Source organism: Phaeoacremonium minimum (genome assembly GCF_000392275.1).
Source record: "Phaeoacremonium minimum UCRPA7 unplaced genomic scaffold PA7_03_scaffold_39, whole genome shotgun sequence".
Lineage (NCBI taxonomy): Eukaryota > Fungi > Ascomycota > Sordariomycetes > Togniniales > Togniniaceae > Phaeoacremonium > Phaeoacremonium minimum.
The window spans coordinates 395,718-416,806 of record NW_006920946.1 but is presented as its reverse complement, the minus strand read 5'-3'; the positions used below and the strand labels follow the sequence as shown (position 1 = coordinate 416,806).

The window sequence follows — 21,089 nt, the reverse complement described above, 5'->3', positions numbered from 1 at the left end:
TCGCTGTTAAACCTTATCCATGCGTGACTTATTCTCAATACATGTATGCACGTATATGGCCGCAAATGCTCTATAGCAAGCAAGAAGTGGGTGAAGAGTGCTCTTGAAGTTTGCATATCCCAGCACCCCGGATCGTGGCAGATCAGTTAGGGCGGGGGACCATGCGGTTTCCAGGGGTTTGCTGGCCCATTTAGCAGCCTGCATTCGACAGTCGCTCCTGCAGGTTCAAAGGTTACGTTAGAGCACGCAATTTGGGCTTCGAAGTACCTCGCTGTCTGACCTCTTACGTATTTCACGAGGTGCAGGTCCGTGGGTGGTACTTGCGCCGGTTGCGTTTATTAGCGAATCTAAAACGACGACCCCGCTGTCTCAAAAGTGGGCCGCGGTCACTTCAAGCTGTCCGCCGGGCGGGTCGCGACACCTGAGTGAGGTCAGGTTCAACTAACTATCCGTAGGCCGGCTGGCTGGCTGGCGCTGATAAGCCACCCACAATCAGTCAGTCAGTCAGTACATGTGAGATCGTAAGTCCCTCCTTCAACACCTCTACCTCCATCTCACTGTACAGCAAGCACCAACACGATCGCGATCACAGCTGCAGCCGTCTCTACCAACGACGTGCTCGCATCGACTCTCTTCCCCCGAGGATGGAGATGTCCCGTCCCTTCCAGTGAATCCTCAACTAGTCGATCGCTACCTCGGCCATCCTTTGTCCCCGGCACAAGGTGGCCAACAACACCCCGACCGAGCCGCACCTGCTCCTCGTCCCTCGACGACCAACCATCGTCTCACCACACAGTTGCAGCCATGGAGGGTGCCGTAGTGGTGCCGTCGCCCGCTGCGGCATTCAACAATGCTACGATGTGGAATAACTTCACCGTGTGGACGACGCAGCATCTTGGCGTAAACATGACTAAGTTCGCTCCGTCGTTCGAGGATCTGGTCTGGGCAGGACCGAGAATGGTCATGAAGCTGGGAAAGCTGGGCTCCTTTATATCCTTCCCCGACGCCATCGACGGCTTCGGTCAGCGCGTCATTCCCGATGCTACCGGTGCCAACCATGTCTTCTCCGCCGGCGCCCCCGCCGCCAGCAGCTTCGTCACCAACAACGCCCCGGCTGCCGTGGAATCGCTCGCCGCAGACCAAGACCCGGCGGCGATTGTATCACGCTTTTCGATGGAGGGTGCGAGAGGACTGGGAAGCGTATTCAGCTACGCAACGAGCAAGTGGGCCCTGTGCTGCATTGCCATGGCCGTTGTCTTGAACCGCACACACATCTTCGCCGCTACCCGACGACGACTTCGGCTACGATTGCCGGTGCGATTCCTCCTCCGCATCGTGCCCATCGTTCTCTTCGTGCTCCAGGCACGCAGTCTACTACAATCCATACAATGCCAGACCTCCCCTGACTTTTCCGAATTACGTTGGGGCAACGCAAGCAAGAAGTCCGATCTGATGTTTGCGCATAAGAACGCACTACTCCATGGGCTAAGTTCTACCCTTCTGTTCGGCGCTTCCGACGAAGAGTCTTGCCTTGCAGTACGCATGATCCCGCCTGATGACCGTGCAAATCCGGAACTACGCGGCTCCTTGTCCCTCTTGTGGCCATTATTCGGGACCTTCTGTATGAGCCAGTTCCTCGAGACCGTCTCATGCGCCGTACAAGGCCGACCTGTGGCCGCCGAGACTGGGATGACTCTTTTCGAGCATTCTCTAGCATTTGCTGAGGCTGACGCAGCCGTCAGCAACCAATTGGGGTGGGGTCTATTCAGTCCTTCAGCAGGAAACTCTACCTCGCAAGCAAACATAGGAACTAACATCGCTATCAGCCGGGCTATGATCCTGAAGAGGGTGAACACGCCACCTGAGGTCCTCCTTGTCGCTTTCTTGTCCACCATGAGCCACATCAGCAGCCATGTCCTTGGCGTCTTTGGCCTCCAGTCCAAGTTTCGCCTGATCAGCACCGGATTCTGGGCACTTTGCTTTATGGCTAGTATCATCTGGTATACCATCACATTCTCCCTCGAGGACCCAGCAGGACAGGGTCTCCTTAGATTCCCAACGGTTTGCATTATTGGCTTTATACCTCACGTCTTGGTACTCGCAGGGATCTTCATTTGTTCCTCGATCTACTCTCTGGCCCTCCTATTGTCTGCGGCAGCGACACCACGTACCGCTGGAGATGGGTCTCGACTGACATTCAAGGAGAGGCTCTTACGGGCGCATCATAATATGCAGGCCAACGTATCCCTGTCTGACCTCCGAATCACGATGGAGATGGACTTTTACACCGCGTTACTTAGGGCTGGCTTCGGTGCCATCACAATGGCGAGCGAGGCTGTGTACCTAAACGAGGACAGGCAAGTCAATCTTAAGCGTTTTACTTGGCTGGAGGAGGAGCGGTTCCGCGAGATCGAAGACCTCAAGATGCAATGGAGCGGAACTGGGGTTCCTGGCTCGCGATACGACTCGATCGGCGCCATAGGCTTGGTGCCGGTCAAAGAAGGCCAAGTAGGTGCGTCTAGCGGCTATTCTCGCGAAAGGGCGGCTCAGAAGGTGTCCAAGTCGCGAGCAGGCGAGCGCAGACCTGTTCGAGATGGTGTTGGGGCTGCCGAGCGAAGTGGGCGATGGCTGATGGCGATGGAGTATATGATGCACATCAACAAGCTTGTGCTCACCGCTTGGGCCATAGCAGCTTGCAGATTCCTTGCGGCGTTGGGCATGCAGAACCCGCCTTCATGGCTGAAGTGGCTCTCCTCAAGGCCGAAGGCTGGACGGCCAGAGGAGAAGCGTCCCGCCGAAGAACAGGCCCATGAGTGGCTTGCTGCCCGGGATGGCGTCATACAAATTCCTCGTAACGACGGAGTGGACGTTGAGTATGAGCTTCGTCGGAGAATCCCCAATACTGAGGGCCACCACTGGCAGAACGATATTCCACGGGAGCAAGAGGTCGATAATAAGCTTTATAGCTGGTGGCTTAAAGGCGGTTGGTGGGGAACAACCGACACAAGCGGTGACTACGAACCTACAGTTGTGGAAGACCCGGATTTCGATGCTACAAGTGTCATCTCTACGACAGAGACGGACATATCAGCAGATTTTGGCAGTGAGGCAGACTGGGAGTCCGACGATGGCAACAATGACGGCGTGCGGACGCCTACACAGCGCTCGCCGTTTGCTTCACGAGAAAGCACACCAATGATGGATCATCCCATGCAGATGACCGACCTCGCTCGGCTGTTACATCCACGAAGCCCAGCCGAACGAGAAGAAGCACGGGCTCTAGCAGCTCATTTCGGCAATGAAGGGATCATGACCCGCTCAAGCTATCGACGTTTCGAGCAACGACAGCGATCACAACTCCTCTTCTCGAACCACCAATTCCGAGCTCCGGCGAAGATGACGCCGGACGAGGAGGCAGAGGTATTAGAGCAGATTCTAGTCTCCCGCCGAGCCGCCGGCGCAGTGACTGCCGGAGCAGCCGCAAGCAACATGGCGGAATCGTCCTGGGCCACTGGGGCAGCTGGCCTCGGCCCAGACGGGCCGCAGTGCGTCATCTGCCAGAGCACGCCGCGCACGATCATCGTCTGGCCCTGTCGATGCCTGAGTCTCTGCGACGACTGCCGGGTGTCATTGGCTATGAACAACTTTGACAAGTGTGTCTGCTGTCGACGGGAGGTCATCAGCTTCAGTCGCATCTATGTACCTTAGACCATTGATTTTTGGACACAGGTTTGAGGACTATTACTTAGGCTTTTTATCACACTATGGGCCCGAGCGAGGGTTGGCGTTAGGACATAGTTTATTTGTCATAGCATTACAAGCGTAGCAATGATACCGAGTTTCTTTTACTCCAATTACACGCTAAGTCGCCGAGTCCTCTTCCTCAAGAGCTCAGCGATCTTTTCACGACCTTCCTCAGAGGCGTGTGCCAGGGGCGTCCAGTTGTTGTTGTCCTTCGAATTTGCATCCAGTCCATTTTCAAGTAGCAGCTTCACCGTCTCTAGATGTCCGTACCTAGCTGCCGATGTCAACGCCGTCCTGCCCTTAGCATCTCTCATCTCGAGGTCAATATTCTCCGCCTTCAATAACAAACTGAGAATATATAAATCCCCATGTCCTGCGGCTCGTCCCAGGATCGTTTGACCGTCATCAAAGGTTGCACTTAGATCTGCCCCCAGTGAGAGTAACACCTTGATAACATCCGCGCTTCCGTACATTGACGCAACTATGAGAGCTGTCCGGCTCCTACAATCCCTTGCTTCAATATTAGCTCCATGGTCAATCAACAGTCGTGCTATAGCATCCCAACCGCTCTGTGCCGCCATTATGAGAGGCGTACGGCCGCTGCTGTCCCTGTTTTCAATATCAGCTCCATGGCGAATCAGCAAATGTGCCACAGCATAAGAACCACTGCTTGCCGCGCCCAAAAGTGGTGAAGAGTTGTCGAGATCCTTTGCGTTCGGGTTAGCTCCTCTCTGGAGAAGTACTGTAGCATACGGCAGACCAAAGTCGGATCTGCTCCGGGCTAGCCACGATAAGAAAGTGTGACCTCCTGCATCCTGAATGTCAAGGGGAAAGCCCGTCTCACGTAGGAGTTGACACATTCTGGGTGTTGGAGAAAACACCGCGGATTGCAAAAGCTCAACCATCCAATCACCCTTCAGGTGCCCTTGGTACTTTTTCCATCTGATAGAGCGCCTATACCTCGGAAAAGAAAATAGCGTGAGTGACAGCTTGGCAGGGGTCCATGACTTCGAGCTGATTCCGCCCTCAGGCAAAACCTGTACGACATCTTGGTGCCTTGCCTCGGCTGCGCAACAAAGAGGAGGATAGCCGCTTCTGTCCTTTCCCTCCAGAGATGCTCCCTTGTCAAGCAGCAGCCTGACAGTGGTCACCTTACCGCGCTGTGATGCCATTAGCAATGCTGTTCGCCCGCGCTTATCCCGAGCATTTGCATGAGCGCCACCATCTAATAATGATTTGACAACGGCCGCGTGGCCCAGTGCTGAAGCCCAACGTAAGGGTGTTTGACCGGTCCCATCTCGGATCTCTGTGTCAGCACCCTTCTCCAGCAATAGTCTGACGATGGGCTCGAAGCCACTTAATGCAGCCCACAATAAGGGTGTCTGGCCATTCTCATCACGTATTTCCACGTTGGCACCTTTCTCCAGCAATAACCTAACGATAGACTCAAACCCTTTCTTTGCAGCCCACAACAAGGGGGTCTGAAGGTTTTTATCAAGTGTTTCGGTATTAGCTCCCTTCTCTAGCAATAACCTGACGATAGGCTCGAAACCATTCTTGGTAGCCCACATCAAGGGTGTCTGATAGTTCTCATCACGTATCTCCACATTAGCACCCTTCTCCAACAATGTTCTGACAATGAGTTCGAAGCCACTTTTTGCAGCACATAACAAGGGTGTTTGACCAGTCTCATTATTTGTTTCCAAGTCAGCGCCGTTCTGCAGGAGTAGCTTGACGATGGCCTCGAAGTTCTTCTTTATGGCACATAATAAGGGCGTTCGACCAGTATCGTCAAGTGTTTCCATGTTCGCAGCCTTGTGTAGGAGTAATCTAACGATAGCCGTGTGGCCGGATATCGATGCCCATGTTAAAGATGTTCGTTGGTTCTTGTCTTTTGCGTCCTTTAAAGCACCCTTATTTAGCAACATCTCAGCAATAGTTTCGTGACCTCGAATCGATGCCCACAGTAAGGGTGTTCGGCCGTATATATCACGAGTCTCCACGTCAGGGCCCCTGGCCAGTAACTGCTGAACGATACATTCGTGACCTTGAAAGGATGCTGCTAGTAGAGCCAACTCGCCCCAGCCTATCTGAGAAGTTGGAAAAACTTCAAAATCGGCGAGAAGGTTTATCACTTGAGTGTTTGATACATCCGGCCATTCTTCTGTGTTTGAAAGACGAGCTTGGGGGTGGCTCTGACCCAGTAATTTGATAATGTCCAGGTGCGCTCCTCTTGCAGCACGTACAACCGCCTCGTGCATGTCTTCAGAACCCATTTTCCCTGTCTCTAGAAGAAGCTTCACCGCTGTATAATAGCCTTCGTCGACAGCAGTCATGAATGGTGACCACCCATAAGGGTTCTCAACAAGTACGTCAACTCTACCGCTTTCGAGGAGTAAGTTGGCCAAGAGCTCGCGCCGGCGATCTAAAGCAAGCATGAGTGGTGTCCATCCATCTTGGTCTTCCTTATCGACTCTCGTCCCCTCGAAGAATAAGTAGAAGTCGACCAAAACCTCCTGCCCGCGATCCAAAGAGGGCAACAATGGCTTCATTATCGTGGTAGAATATACAACATTCAGGTCAACTCTGTCTGTTGCTATTAGCTGCCTCATTGTCTCCAAATTTTCATTTTCGATAGCCCAAACGATTGGAGAGAGCTCGTTTTGTTGAGTCCAGGATAGCAAGGTCTCACCACGCCCATCGGTTACATACGCATCGACGCCGTACGCTGCCAGGAAACGTAGCACAACTTCAGTGAAGCCAGATCTGACAGCCCAGGCCATTGGTTCCTTACCATAGCTGTCGCCTTTCTGGAAATCCCACCCATCTGCGAGGAGAGAATCGACAAGCTCGAGGTTGCCGTAGTGAGCCGCTAGGTGCAGACCTGTGATCTTGTTCGGAAGTGTAGACCCTCCAATGAACCAACTCATCCAATTGAGAGTGCTCTCAGCCTGGAGGGATGCTTTCATCTTTGGTTCGCAGCACAGAAACGGCTTCAGAACCTCATACGAAGAGGGCGCCATTTGAGCATGGTAGCTCCAATAACATGCTGTATAGGTGTAAAAGGGATTTAGCTGACGCCTTTGCTGAAGTTCATCTCTTGTTTCACAATACCCGCTCTCGAACGTGGAGAAAGAGAGATACGTGACACAAGTTTGCAGCAGACTGGTCTCTACATTTGGAAACCAGTCCTCCCGTGTTCGTTGAAAGTACTCTTGCGTTGTATAATGTACGAGGCGGATACAATCACTTCTCTTGTCGACTGTAACCAGTCCAGCACAGACAGATACCATGTCTTCAAGCGGCGTAAGGTTTTCCGGATCTAACTCAGATTCGCCGGGTTCTACAGCTATTGCGTGTTGGAGCTCAAGTGAAGTAAGGGGTCTCTTTGCGCAGACGATCCATGACAGCACTTGCGTCGCCAGACGTACCTCCTCTTCAATTTGTCCAGAAATTCGCTTCATAGCTTTTTCGTATGCAAAGTCATATGCCTTCTTCTCGGAACCTGCTGGTAGGGTCGACAGGGCCTGTCTGATAGCTTTCGGGGATGTTTTGCCTCGTAATAGATCGAAATACAGCTTAGCTAGAAGAAACCTGTAAAGCTATCAGCACTGAAATCTAGCCTATGATGGAAGAAACTCACATTCCTTCTGCTGATCGGACGATATCGGATTTGATTTCTTCTTGCAAAATTGAATTGTTCCTTACGCAACTTGAAAGCTGGCACAGATGGCTGTTGACATATTTTCGAACATCTTCAGTGCTGGCAACAATCTCTAAGGTGGCGTTTCGATCGAATGCATCTTCGATCTCCCGAATAAATCTCGAAGTTGCAAAGAAGTTCACCTTCAGTTTGGATACTTCCTTCAATAGCATGCCAAGGGAGCCATCAGCGGTTGAGCATTCGTCAAGAGCATCAATCACGATGAACACCCTAGTAAACATAGCAACAACAGATTGTAAGACTTTTGAAAGTTTGTCCAATGGCGGTCGGGTTCGTCTGGAGTGGTGCTGCTCGTAGAGGTCTCTTAAGCTGGTGGGAAGGGAAGAACGCATTTGGCACAACTGCTTCAAAAGACTTGCGAGCAAGTCATCGGCCGTTTGCTGGGCTTTCTTATTGTAGTTACAATAAATGTAGGCGATCCCTATGTCACTGTCCAGAGCATTGTCGGTTTGAAATGTGTTGTATAGATAGTCGATGACAATTGATGTCAGAATAGTCTTCCCGGCTCCTGGAATACCAGGGCAGAATAGGATATGCTCGTCAGATTCGATCCATGCTTTAAAGTCTGTTGAGTCGAGAAACCACTGTCCAGTTCCTGGTTCACGTCCGCTGAAGAAGTCACTCTGTTGAGGTGCATAGTCAATCGGCGTCAACCATTCAAGAATAGTCTTGTCCTCTTTATTCACTTGTACTTGGTCGCTGTTTTGCCTTAATTGGTTGATCCCCTTATTTAGGTCATTTTGTGACTGCTGTATCCGAACGAGATCGCTACTCAATTTTGCATATTGAGTTTGGGTTTCTAATGAGGTAGATATGATCATTTCGACCAATAGAGATAACTGCGTTGTATTTTCCTTGGAATTCTTTTCGAGTTCCTGAACCAAACTCTGATACTCAGCAGTCAGAGCTAGCATCAGCAACCCCTTCTCTCGCTCGATTGTGTCAATCATTTTCTCCACCTCTTTACTCTCAAAGGGCCATTTCAAGGCTGTCATTATCTTGCTCTCGGTGTCTTTGGGTGCTAATTTAGCTTTAACAGTATTCAGAGCAATCGACAGGCGACAGAGTGGCGCATTTGGCCTCTCCAGGGCTTGGATTCTTCTGGCCCATGTTGCGTCGTCTTTCGAGTCACCTCTCTTGGCTTTGAGTTGTTGCAGAACGTCATTGCAAGCCTCCAGTTCTTCACGGAGGCGCTTCCGCTCCTTTTTCGCTCCCTTGGCTCTGCTGATGAACCCTGTTACCTCGGTTGATAACTCTATTATGGCGATGATACTAGCACCGGCGCCGAGAGCCTCCATCTAGGTAGTCTGTCTTTAAACTATTGTCGCTCGAAGGCTGCACTCCAAAGCTCGTTAAACATTAGCTGTTCAAGTGTGTCCCCAATCTTGAAGAAGAAAATTCATGTCGATTAGGTACAGTCTGTCTGAAGAATCGTCTTTCTGTCATCTCTAAGCCCGAAGCGACCTCCCAGAGCCTCGTGGAATCCAATACCTTTCATTTGCGGGGGTGACACACCACCATCTTTCTCCGCGTCTGCAATGCTGCCTGGGGCAGCCCAATTCTCCAGTGCTCGAGGCTCATTCTACTTTTAGAACATCATCATCACATCTTATGATTGACGGAGCGAATTTGATGCAATATAGTACGTTTTAAGATGTGAGCAATCTTATGGCTATTGAGTGACCTGCTGGACTTGACAGCCGAACTACATACCTGCCCATTCTAAGCAAAACGCTCTCACTGGGCGATTATTACTGCTGTCTCCTTGCGAATCATCTTCTTTCGAGGCCTGGCCACCTATGAGAAATCCCTTCTTCACCGCAGTGCCCAACCGTCCTCCGCCCACGATATCAAGCATGGTGATCTCCTCTTCCCACTCGAAGCTCGTGGCTATGAAATGAGCATGATACCGGAACGGGTCGCCAGGATAGACACTGTAGTCTCCGCCAAAACGTAGACCGGGAGTTATATAGTATCCGAGCGAGTTGAGGTGTGCATAAAGTGGATAGGAATGGGGTGTGTCTATTAGAGCAGTACTCTGCGCAGTCGGGTCGACAAGATCTGAACTGGCTGTTGGTGTAAGATGTACATGCTGCTTGACGACAGCGCGCTCTACATCTTCCTGGGGTTTCTTCTCTGAAGGCTCGGCAACTTCAGTTGAGAAGAGCGAGTCTTCGGCTTCATTCGAAGCTTCAGCAGCCTTTTTCGAATTCTTCTTAGCCCGTGCCTTGAGGCCAATCTCTTTTCTAGCAGCTTGCTCCTCATCTATTGCCCGTTGTGCATTCCGTCGACGGGTCTTCAGAGATTGTATGTAGGCTGCGCGGCTGCCCGCGTCATGGGAAGTAAGGCGTGCTAGGTGAGACGCCGTATCGTCTACAATGTAGCCTGCTCCTTTCTCAACGAGTAATTTAGCTTCTTCGGGATAGAGTTCTATCGGCAGTCCTTGAAAGATATTCTGGGTCGGGTTCTGTGGTGTGGTCCCCACAAACACGGCGCAGATGTTATGATTTCGGCGAAGAGAGGACACGTCCTCTACGTCGAAGACAAGATACCTCCCCGCTATCTTAGTGATTCTGACCGGCTCGATTTCCGTTGAGGCTGCCATCTATGCGGCTTCCTAATACCGAGCAATTTGGTCAGCTTCAACTCCTTGGTAATAAACATGGAGAAGTCTTAGAAAGGAAGTCCAATATCATAAACAATTTGTTGTATCGCATTCAGCACAGAAATATCTCAGGGGATTGACAGATTATGAATACATTATGTAATCATATGGCAGGCTTCGAACATTCAAGGAGAGTAGCACTTACACGAGGGTGCAGTCGTGGTCGATAATGGGAGCTTGATGATCTTTTTGAGTCAATCGAGGAAAATTTGGAGAGCTCCATTGCTCCAAAGTGGCAGAAACTGGGCGGTGAGCCACCCACCCCGCATTATGCAGAAGCCGAATTACAGTGTGCACCACCCCTGCAGAGGCGCTATAATTCGAAGCTAGGAATGCCATGCTAGAAGGTAGACGAGGAACTTCTTTGTCACCAGCTCAGAACTCGATGCCGTCCTTAACAGTACTAGCAGGTGACTTTTCCTTGTTGTCGTCATCTTCAAGCGGCGGAAGACTGTAAGGTTTGATGACCAGCCCTTTCGAGCTACTTAGGCTGAAGGATAGATCCTCCCGGAAGTGATTGCCCTCGGCACCACCACCCCCCTTTTCATGGTATATAGGGAGACTGTGTACTCGAAGAAGGCCCTGGCTTCGATCGGCATCTTTCGTGGCAGATTTTGAACTTGCTGAAGGGGCAGCAGCCTTGTTGTCTGGCGGCAGTGGAATCAACTCCAATACTCCATCAGACAGAAGCTCCATCCATCGTGTCAAGCCATTGCTCCTTGGATGCAGAGACACCGGAAATGTAATCATCGCACTGAGCTGGCTGCTATATTGGCGCAGCAGAGCCCTCAGAGAATGAAAGAATTGCAAAATCTCTGTTGGGTGGCAGATGCCCGAAGGGTACAGCGTTGGCGAGAGAAGACTGGGTACCACAACTCGATGTATGGTAGATGGTGGCGAGCCGGCAATCTTTGTCTGCACGTTTTTGAGAAACTGCCGTAATGGTGATTGATTACCGAAGGCCTCGGAGCGAAAGCTGAGAGGGCTTGATGCCGGTGTTGCAAGCAGCGACCCTTTGATCGCCGCAGGGGCCAGTCTTTTTGTCAAGTCAAAGTTATGGCAGAAGATGGCTGTCGCTGCACCATCTTTGTCCCGGATGGGTAGACTACCAGCATTGCGATTTCCCAGGGTCTCGTATCTCCATGCAATTTTCATTTTCTCATCAGGAGGTGCTTGAGACTTTGCTATGTCAGAAGCTTCTTGGCGGGCGGCAAGAGCTGGAAGCTCATGTCGCCAGGTGTCCCCGAAGCCCAGAACATGAACCTGATGACCTTGGACGAGACCTTCCGCACCGTAGTAGCGCAAGATGACACCAGAGAAGTCCGTAGTTCCTTGCTCTTCAATTAGCAGAGATGTTCCAAGTGGAAGTCCGGCATGGCCAGCGAGGAGCGTATCAAGAGACGCCGTTCCCGTTGAGGTTGTGAGGCGGCCATCGAGTGGTGATGGGCGAAGGCCCGGCGCGAGCTGCTTTTCAACTCTCTGTGCTGGACTTTGTGCAGAAGCAGCGGACGAAAGGACCGCGCTCCTTTTTCGAAATGACATGTTCAAGCCGGCTTCATTGTAGAATTTAGGCCGATCTACTGGAGACTTTTACCCGGTCATTGGTATGTCAAGCAGCCTTGCATGATTGTCAAAAAACTTTTGCTGTGCCTGTAGCTCGATCTGTAGTGGAGGGGAGCGCCAAAATTCTGCCATTACAGCGCCTCACCGCCCAAATTCTGCTCCTTTGTAAGGCATCCCGGAAACGGCTTGCGGGTCAAATTTTTGAGTCCATTCGTATCTTTGACGCTGAAGTTCGCCTTTACCTTGTCGACAATTCCCACGAAGCCCTCGATTGCCTAGGCCATACGAAATATATCACACCGAAGCTCAAAGCTTACATAAAACCCCAAATCATGGCAGGAGTTGTGGGCGACAGCCAGCTCTTCGAGGACACCTTCCAGGTGACCAACTACGACCAGAGCAAGTATGATCGAGTGGCGCGCATCTTTGCGACATCCAACGATGCGCAGACAGTGATGGAGCTTGACATCAACATCGAGCTGTTCCCCTGCAACGTTGGCGACAACCTCCAGATCGTGATCGCCACGTCGCTGCAGCTAGACGGCAGCCGGGACGACGACAAGGGCTGGCGCGACATCACCCGCCCAGGCGCCGAGCCCACCATTGCCGACATGTTCGACTATGTGTGCCACGGCAAGATCTACAAGTTTGACGACGGCGCGGATGGACAAACTATGTAAGTCTTGAAGAGGAGCTAGAAACCGCAACCCCCGTGCTAACATTGTGCTTGTAGTAAGGCATACATCTCGTTCGGTGGCCTGCTCATGGCCATTGAGGGCCCTTACAAGAAGCTGACTCCTCTGAGAGTAGACAACTGCTATCTTCTCATCAAGAAATGAGCGATTTGAATTTGAGTGCAGTGGCAATGCAGATGCCGGTACACACTGGCAAAGGGTATATGATTCTAGGCAGTCTCGCGGAGAGGAGATCTATCTGAAGACTATGTAAAGGGTCGTGCCAAGGAAGGTCCTAGCAATGAATGATACCCAGACGGGGAACCGGCGTCAAGGGGTTTGGGGCAAAGGGAAAAGTCTTTATGTGCTATTGATAATACTTCTCGTGCGGCCCGGGAAAGGGTATCTTCCTGCGGATTCGGGCTTTGATCTCGTCATAGTTGGGCTCGTTCTCCGGGGTGAGAATGCCATGGCGGATGAAGAAGTCGATCATGACGAGAGCGCAGTTTGGCTTGAACTGACCGAGCGCAAGCAGCTCCTGGATCTCTTCGATAGTGAGGAGACCGAAGGACTCAACTTCGCCATCCTTGGGCGCTGGGATGACGTTCTCAGATAGCTCAAGATCATAGACCCACTGGACTTCCGGATAGATGTATCCATCTTCGCCTCCTGATCGTGAGTCTGTGATGTAGACATAGTGCGCCAGCCCGACTTCCTTGGCATACTTGCGCACAATCCCCTCCGGCAAGCTGGCCTCTTCGTCTGCCTCCCGAATCATGCACTCGAACGGATCCTCATCCGTCATGAGTCCACCAGCGACAGTATTGTCCAGCATGCTGGGATAAGTGGACTTTGTAGCGGCACGCTTCGGCACCCACATCTTGATACCATAGCTGCTCCCAGGCGACCGGATGAAGGCCGACATGTGCACTCCGTAGCGCGTGGTTCCAAATAAGCCCATCGCTGCGCGCTCCATGCTGTACAGCAGTTCACCCTTGCGACCGTACACCGGCCACAGCTCATTGCGCCAGCCACGGAGGAGTTTGAAGGTCTGTTCCGTCCGTAGGTAGTTCGTGAGCGCCGTCACCTGCTTCGTACGCTCTGGCTCTGACGCAAGTCCTTTGTGGAATATCAAGATTGTGCCTGCGGCTGGGTCGAAATCGACTGGGCCTCTGATATGCTCGGGAACCTTTATAATTTCCTCAAAGACAGGCTTCAGCATGTACCCGATTGGAAATACACCATCTTCATCTTGCCAAATGAGAGTATACAGCAAGTCTTTCTGTTTTGCATACTTCTCGGGATCTTTCACCGGATCTGGAAATCTTGAGTAATTTAATGATGTGAGCAATGTGGTTCCAAAATAATGTATAAAAGCCAAGTCAGACTGCCGAATGCTGCCCGGTGTAACATAATAAAGACGCCTCGAGGGGCTCAACATGCAGGTAGAAAGATATATTACAGATGGCAGCAAACAGCAGCCTTGTTGCTTTGCAAAGTAAATTGAGAAACAAAAACTTGAGATGAAAAACTTGACTTACGCATCGCAGTAGTTTATGAGGTCGATATTTCTCAACCGAGTGTCTGCCATGACTCTGAGTCTCGACTGCTTGTGTTGGTGAAGTAGGTCTGTAGGGAGAGTGATACTGTGTAATGGTCGTCCAATCACAGCAATATAACAGCCTTTCAAGTATGATTCACACCTGACCCAATGGTTGAGACCGCTGATCGTCTACCTTGGCTTTAACTTCGTCTTGGTATGTACAATTGCTCAACTTGCGAGAAAGTGAAGCTATACTAGTAGTGAAGTTGTATTTCCGGCACCCGTCGGCACCCAGAGCTGCCCCTCCATACCGCCATTGTTAGATCAACTAGTAGCCCCTCCTGCTCGATCTATCACCCCACCATAGAGAAACAAGTATAGTGAACGATTCAAGCTCAACGGATCCCCGTTCCTATTTGATACAATCTCTCGATTCCAATATTTCTTCTGCCAAGTTGATCGTTTGGACTTGCCCGTGGGGCACAACTCGATTGCGACTTCTGATGCTGCAGGTGTCCGATTTGGGAGGAGAGTTCACCCGTCGATCTCGGATTCTCGCGCATTCTAGAACACCCCGCGATCATTGGGCGCCTAACCCCTGCAGTCAATTGCTCTTAGACAAAGGGAACTTCTTTTTCAATAAGAGAAAAAGTTGAACGCGCCGATACAAAGACGAAAGGATCACCGCGCTTTCTATTGCTTTGTATATCCACATCAATATAACCGCTTTCTTTCAGAGCCGAAAGCACGCTAGGAAGCTGTCCAATCCGGTATAAAGAGCGCAGTCCGGCTCATAGCAGGGCTGGCTTCGAGCTTCACAAAAGATATCATATAAAGGCAACTCTATAGGGAACCACAACTCCAAGTGGACTTGTTATTTACGAAGAGCTCTCCTTTCTATTTCAATACCCAATCAGACATTTCCAATGGCACAGCAGCTCTTCGGCCTCGTGCCCGCCGGCCTCCCGGTGTTCACCACACCCACCGAGACGCCCTCGCCCACCTCCTTCATCTACACCATCCCCACCGCCAAGCCCTTCTCGCACATCGTCATCTTCCTACTACCAGGCGTCGTCCTGCCCGACAACACCGCGGCCGCCATCTACCTCGTCACGCCGCCGCCGCCCGGCCAGCCCACCCCAGCCTTCAAGTTCCTCGGCGGCGTGGGCCCCGGCAAGGAGTCGGCCATCTTCAAGCTCAACGCGGCCGCCGAGTCCAGCGGCCAGGTCGTGCTGGGCATCAGCGTCGAGGAGGCCGGGTCGGTGGCCCAGCGGATCGAGGAGCTCGCGCAGGCCAAGAGCGCCGGGGCCGGCGCGGACGGCGTCGCGCTGGTGCCGGCTTCGGCTTCGGCGCAGCAGAGGCAGGCCCCGAGCACGCTGGTGCTGGCGCAGCGCATCATCAAGAATGCGTTCAACTTCCTCTCTGGGTTCAGTGGCCAGGCCGGTCAGGTGGAGGTCGTGCCGCTCAAGGCGTTTGAGGAGTGGTGGAGGAAGTTCGAGAGTAAGGTCCGAACAGATCCAGGCTTCTTGGAGCGGGATGATTCGTGAGCGAGGGTAATGTAGAGTAGGATATTTTCTTGTTCAGCTGATCTTGGCTCCAAAGCCTTGGATAAGGTCTAGTAGCGAAACTAGTTTTAGAGAAGCGTTAGGAAAGCTCCGACAGGGTCGGCATAAAGGAGAACCGAAGACGCAAGTCACTCGAGCAGATGGCGAGATTTGGAAATACCGAGTTCAGGGACTCGTTGTGAATTATGTATAAGGCTTTTTGGAGGCAGCAAATGCTGACCGCCTCCTGGAGCTAAATATCTATCAAACAAAACTTCCCTTAGCACTTAAAATACCAAGAGGACCCTGTTTGTGTAGGCCCCTTTTCCGAACGCCAATGCCGCGAACCCCTCAAAGCGTGTTCATAGACCAAAATGCTATACATCGTGGTGAACGTTATTATGGTACCGTCTTACAATCAGTCCTGCATCATGCAGATAACGATTCCTCCTAATCTTCTTGCAGTGGTGACATCAGAGGGCTCTTTTGCCGAGTTGGAGAGCCAGCTCTACTGCGCCGTCCTGCACTCAGCATCGAAGGAACCAGTCTCTCCCTGCTTTCTGTTCGGACAACTAAGCCGCTCCTGTCAAGCGCGGAGCTAGGTTTCGGGTCGTCATAATTCTCAATGGTCAATTTCGGTGTGGCCAGGCCCGATGTGCGCCCAAATCGTGAGCCCTCGCTGCTGTCCGAATGATCATTCTCGTCTGAGTCAACCTCGCCTAGCTCGAACATACTGGCCTCTCCCTCCTCCAGAACACGTTCGTATTGGGCGGATTGACGACCAAATAGTTTGCTTGTCAGGCCTGATAATCCTGATAGCCCGCGACCTTTCCTAGGGCTACCCGGCCGCCTGGAACCGTTGAGGATGCTGCTCAACCTGCTGAACCAACGCATCCGCCGCTCTTTCTTTCGCAACAGGAAGGCAAGGAATAGGAGTATCAAAATGAAGAAGAAGAATCCCGACGTCTTCTTTGAGGGTGCCTTATCGAGAATGTCTTCTGCCTTGTCGCCCCAGTCGTCATCGTCATCTGAATGCGAAACAGGTTTCCAGCTCGAGCCAGCGTAGTTGAAGTCTGACGGCACTTTGCCCTCGATATTGCTGCCAAAGCCAACGGGCATGTCTTTTCCTTTTGGGGGAATCTGGCCAGCGGCGTAGAGAACCATTTTCCCAAGTGTCCAGCTGACTTCGATGCCGTCAATCTTGTCCACAGGCTGGAACGGATCTAAGAAACCTTTTTCCTTCGCATGTTCGAGAGCTTCCTTGGAGGCATTATGATTTGACGATGGTGTCTCCTCGAGACCGATGCGTGGGATTCCAATGCCATCGTGAAGGACATTGAGCAACCAAGAAGCCTTGAAACAAGCTTCCTGGGCTTCTTTAGGATCGGTCTTCTTCTTCCGTGCAGCAATCTTAGGATCCACGATCTCATCCCAGTCCTTGCTACAGAATGTCTCAACATTCTTTTGGTAAGTATTGAAATCATAGGCTTTGTCACCCTTCCCGCCAAAAACACCATGAGTAGTATGCCAGTATTCAGAAACACCGATGAAATGATTGACATCGAAATCGATGGCGGGAACATGTTGCCCATTAAGCAAGCAGGGTTGATCTTCACACGGCGCATCCTTGCCCAATAGAGGATACGTCTGTGCTAAGCAAGTCTTGAAGTTGCCCGTTCCCAACAAGATGAGTTCTCCCTTCTCAGCTTCATTTGCAGGCTTTCCGGATGTCGTTGTGCGCAAGCCCTTGGGCATGCATGGGTCGGGAATCTCCTTCGCGGAGGGATCGTACGCGTCGAGCAGGTTTTTGACATAGGCTTCTCTTGCTTGATTGACACCAAATCCTAGCCACGTCGCGGTAAAGACCTTGTACTCTGCAGGTTCGCCATTCATTGTTCGCATTCGCAAGAGTTTAAGATCATTGGCATGCTTCTCAGCTTCAGTCGCATTTGGCGCGAATGCAATCTGGGCTGAAGCGCCGCCCATGTCTAGGAAACCATAGGTGTGATGACCTTTGCCGTGCGCATGGTCTTCTGGATGATCAAAACCACCTAGCAGATAATTTGATGCAATCCAACCGTATAAGCCCTCTGTCTCGCCCTTGATGACTTGGATGTGTAGGTCGCAATCTGGCAAGGAGAACTCTGTGTTTTGACGGAGGTAGGAGCATATTTCGCGGGTCAACGCTGTCTGTTGAACCTGAGGAAGCAGTCGCATGCCAGCGGTGGCCATCAGGAAAATGGGGGTATCTTGGACTTTGTCCTCGGGAATGATATCGAGAGCATGATTAACGAGAGACTTGAGGTGGTCCGGGCCAACCTCCTTCGGCTTCTCGCCAAATGTCGACACGCCAGGACGAATCTTCTTAGTCCAGTCCTTGTCGGTTTCCAGCTTCGGCAGGCTCTTTAAATCCTCCTTCGATGCCTCCTTAAGAACTTTCGCGGGATCTTTCCATCGATAAACGTGTAGGCGTGTCCCCGAGGATCCTGCGTCGAGGATAACGCCATATCGCCCTGAAAGGTCAGTTGTCAGCATCACTGAGCAAGTTATTGCGGGTACGACAGCCGGCGACCGTACATTTCTTGCCCATTAGGACGTCGCGATGGCCGCAATCGACCCAAAATGCCGATTGCGATGACTTGGTTTCGGTCTACCGCAGGGACTCGTATCAATCGTTGATGGCTTCGAGATGGTCGGTTGTGACGGGGTAGACTTTTTGTAGGACGGAGATGGAGCACAAGCAACGGACGTCACCCTGATCGCGCAACCATGGAAAAGTGCCAGGGGTGCAAACCGGATGATCGTCCCGGCCGGCACGGTGTTGTCGCGCGTGTCGTGGAGTTGGATTGCTGTACTATGTAAGGGTGGCAGAGCAAGGCCGATCAAAGCGGGTATTATTATGGTTGTAATTCGTACAGTAATGTAAGGATAGTATGGGGTATCGAAAAGAAGAGGAGCGAGTGTAGGGGAAGAGAAGAAGCTGGGACAATTGAAGATAACGAGAGGAGGCTCCGTCGCTGCCAAGTGACGAGTGTTACGATACGAGGTTACAGCAGATTAGAAGAAGGGAAACGGGAGATAGGAGGGCCCGTTGCTGGGAAGGCTCTTGAGATAAGGGCAGGTAAGCAGAAAGTGCAGCCGGGCCAGTGGGTGGTGGCTCTGCTAGCTGAACATGAAAGTCTTTTTTTGGATGTTTAGGGGGTTCCATGGCTCCTCAGTGGTCAATCCCAGCTTCTAGTGGCATTTCTGCGGACGTTCCTGGCGAGGTGCAGGCCCTGAAAACGGCGAAGCATCCATGCTAATCGTCAACACAGTTTATGTAGTGATAAGCACTGTCTCAATAACCAGATAATCTACAGCAAATTCTCTACTGTGTCAATTCGAACTAAGACTGTACACGAGTTATCTCCAGATGCGAAACCTGTACCTGGTGTATGAGACATGCCCAGTGACGACACGTCAGCTCCACCAACGCTGTTCGTATTGGAGCATCCAACATGCAGCCACTACGAGTCAACATAACGCCATTGTTGATTCTGGGGCGTTTCGGCTTCAAGATGCCGCTATTTAGGTCGTTCTGTAACCTGATTGAAGGCTCGCCATTTCCTGTGATTCAATCATTTGCTTCAAAGTACTCTTTGCACAAACTTGGTCAATGGGACTCCTTAATACATAATTCAGGGATGGGTAAAAATTGAAATCCGTTGTTTTCATCATACATAGCTTTTCAGAGTATGTATATGTTTTACTACCATAGGAAAAGTGAAGTAGTCTAGTGTTTAAGCTCTGCTTGAGTAAATCGATCCGTCTACAAGTACCCACCAGTGTATCCTAACCCAGAAACAATGAGAAATAGTGTCTGATGAGACTGTTACGCATTTACCTCAAAGGCCACAGCGGCCTATGTCGTTGACTGCCCACTGCCAGTGGTATGTACTCGGGCATCTCTTCCTCCTCAGGAGAGTAGGCATCCAGTGCCCGCCTGAGCCGCCTCAGCTCCTTCTCGGCCTCTTCTAGTTTGCGCTGATTGGACATAGCCAGGCGCTGGTTGTGCTCGGCGATCGCCTTGGAATTCACGACTTCGCATTGCATCCGGTTGCGTTCCTCGACCAAGGACTGCACAGCGGTCTCCAGCCGAGTGTACCAGAAGGCTTCATCGACAGCTTCTTCCGTCACCGAGGGCCTGACAGCCGCGTCGATGCGGTCAAGCGCGTTCGTCATACCCTTATAATCTTCGTTCATTTCCCTTATCTTTGTTTCTAACGCCTCCACCCATAACACATCTTCGTCTTGCGGGATGTCGGGATTGAGTAGCAGCCACAGGTTGTTTAGGGTGATCACGGCCCCCGACTCTTCCCTCTGATCATGGACGAGGGAGCGGATGATGGTCTCAAGCTGAGCTGGCCTTGATATGCTTTCATCTCTCTCAACCAAAGGGGCAAAGAGTTGCCAGAGGCTGTTCAATACATGAACGGCCACTGCTTCAGCCTGCTTTTCTTCAGCCAGGGAGCGAACCGCAGCCTCGAGCTGTCGTGTCCACGACATCCGACCCCGCGGATTGATGTATGGGCTGAGCACGGCCCGAAGCCTATTGACAAGCTGGATGGCAGGAGTATGCTGCTTGACGAATAGAAGATGGCGTTGCCGTTCTTGCCACGCATGGTCTAACGCAGATCTACGAAAGTCGAATGGAACCTCGGGGTTTGTAGTTGTGGTTGCTGGTAAGCTTGGTTCTTGTTCCTTATTGCTTTCACCTTTGTCAGTAGGGGATTCCTCCTCAATAGATGCAAGGGCGCTAGTCAACTGCGACTGGGAGAACACACGACCGTGACGTCGGGGATTTGCCGTCCGGGTCCGTAACTCACCATAAGGTGGATGAGAGCCCAAAGCCTCTCGAGCGCGTCCTAGTTGTGCACGAGGTGAGGATTGTCCCGTGGGATTGATAGGGGGAAAATGACCCTCTGCAGACAAGACAGGTCTTTCTTCCACGGTGCGATCTTCATGTGACTCTGAAAACACCACCGGAGGCTTTGTTAGCCTCCCTGTGTGTTGCTGTAGAGGAATAGAACCTTCCATCAGCAAGCTCTGGGCCCCCGGGGTATTGCCTACCACATCCATCGGCGAAGAGATTAACAGAGGCCGCTTGAAAATCTTGCTCGACTTCTGCTTCTGTTCACGACGATGGCGTTTCATGTGAATCATTGTGTTCACGATGTGCCGATTGAGGCCGGTCCTGCTGCGAGTAACGGTGTCGAGGGTCAAGCTACTGGATCTAGGGGATGAGGAAGCGAGGTTGGATGATAGGGGCTAAACATCAACAGAGCAGAACTGTGCCGACCTTTTAAAGTATTCGGCTACCCGCGGGCTTTTGCAAAGAAAAGACTACAATTGCGTTGTGTTCTTCATGATCAAAGAAACTTGCGGGATCCAGCCTTTTGTGGGCAAACGACAACAAGAGACTTGTAAAAAGAACAAAGACACATTGTTTAAAAAGCACTCGTTCCTGCCAAAATCATTGTGGTAGTCCTATAGCAAATGACAAGACCGAAATCAGAGCACCTCAGCCCTTGATGTTCGCCTACTTCACCATGATCTCCATCAGTCCACAACAAGACCTTGATATCGTATAGCA

General features: G+C 51.5%; 6 protein-coding genes across 6 annotated transcripts; 3 read left to right on the top strand and 3 right to left on the bottom strand.

The window, feature by feature from the left end:
- Window positions 1-804: 804 nt before the first annotated feature.
- UCRPA7_551 (putative ubiquitin-protein ligase protein) lies at window positions 805-3,708 on the top strand (the record flags this gene model as incomplete). The annotated part of the gene is made up of 1 exon (XM_007913146.1): window positions 805-3,708. One exon carries the CDS (start codon window positions 805-807, stop codon window positions 3,706-3,708), a length of 2,904 nt encoding a protein of 967 aa, XP_007911337.1.
- An 8,320-nt stretch (window positions 3,709-12,028) lies between these two features.
- UCRPA7_550 (putative dna-directed rna polymerases i protein) lies at window positions 12,029-12,535 on the top strand (the record flags this gene model as incomplete). The annotated part of the gene is made up of 2 exons (XM_007913145.1): window positions 12,029-12,372; window positions 12,430-12,535. The coding sequence occupies 2 exons, from the start codon at window positions 12,029-12,031 to the stop codon at window positions 12,533-12,535; spliced, it is 450 nt and encodes a 149-aa protein (XP_007911336.1).
- Window positions 12,536-12,737: 202 nt separating this feature from the next.
- On the bottom strand, window positions 12,738-13,915 carry UCRPA7_549 (putative nudix hydrolase 20 protein; the record flags this gene model as incomplete). Its single annotated transcript, XM_007913144.1, has 2 exons — window positions 12,738-13,687; window positions 13,912-13,915. 2 exons carry the CDS (start codon window positions 13,913-13,915, stop codon window positions 12,738-12,740), a joined length of 954 nt encoding a protein of 317 aa, XP_007911335.1.
- A 924-nt stretch (window positions 13,916-14,839) lies between these two features.
- UCRPA7_548 (putative duf775 domain-containing protein) lies at window positions 14,840-15,460 on the top strand (the record flags this gene model as incomplete). The annotated part of the gene is made up of 1 exon (XM_007913143.1): window positions 14,840-15,460. One exon carries the CDS (start codon window positions 14,840-14,842, stop codon window positions 15,458-15,460), a length of 621 nt encoding a protein of 206 aa, XP_007911334.1.
- Window positions 15,461-15,493: 33 nt separating this feature from the next.
- Window positions 15,494-18,047, bottom strand: UCRPA7_547 (putative golgi apyrase protein; the record flags this gene model as incomplete). Its single annotated transcript, XM_007913142.1, has 4 exons — window positions 15,494-15,540; window positions 16,192-16,260; window positions 16,348-17,970; window positions 18,035-18,047. 4 exons carry the CDS (start codon window positions 18,045-18,047, stop codon window positions 15,494-15,496), a joined length of 1,752 nt encoding a protein of 583 aa, XP_007911333.1.
- Window positions 18,048-19,336: 1,289 nt separating this feature from the next.
- Window positions 19,337-19,699, bottom strand: UCRPA7_546 (hypothetical protein; the record flags this gene model as incomplete). Its single annotated transcript, XM_007913141.1, has 1 exon — window positions 19,337-19,699. One exon carries the CDS (start codon window positions 19,697-19,699, stop codon window positions 19,337-19,339), a length of 363 nt encoding a protein of 120 aa, XP_007911332.1.
- Window positions 19,700-21,089: the final 1,390 nt, after the last annotated feature.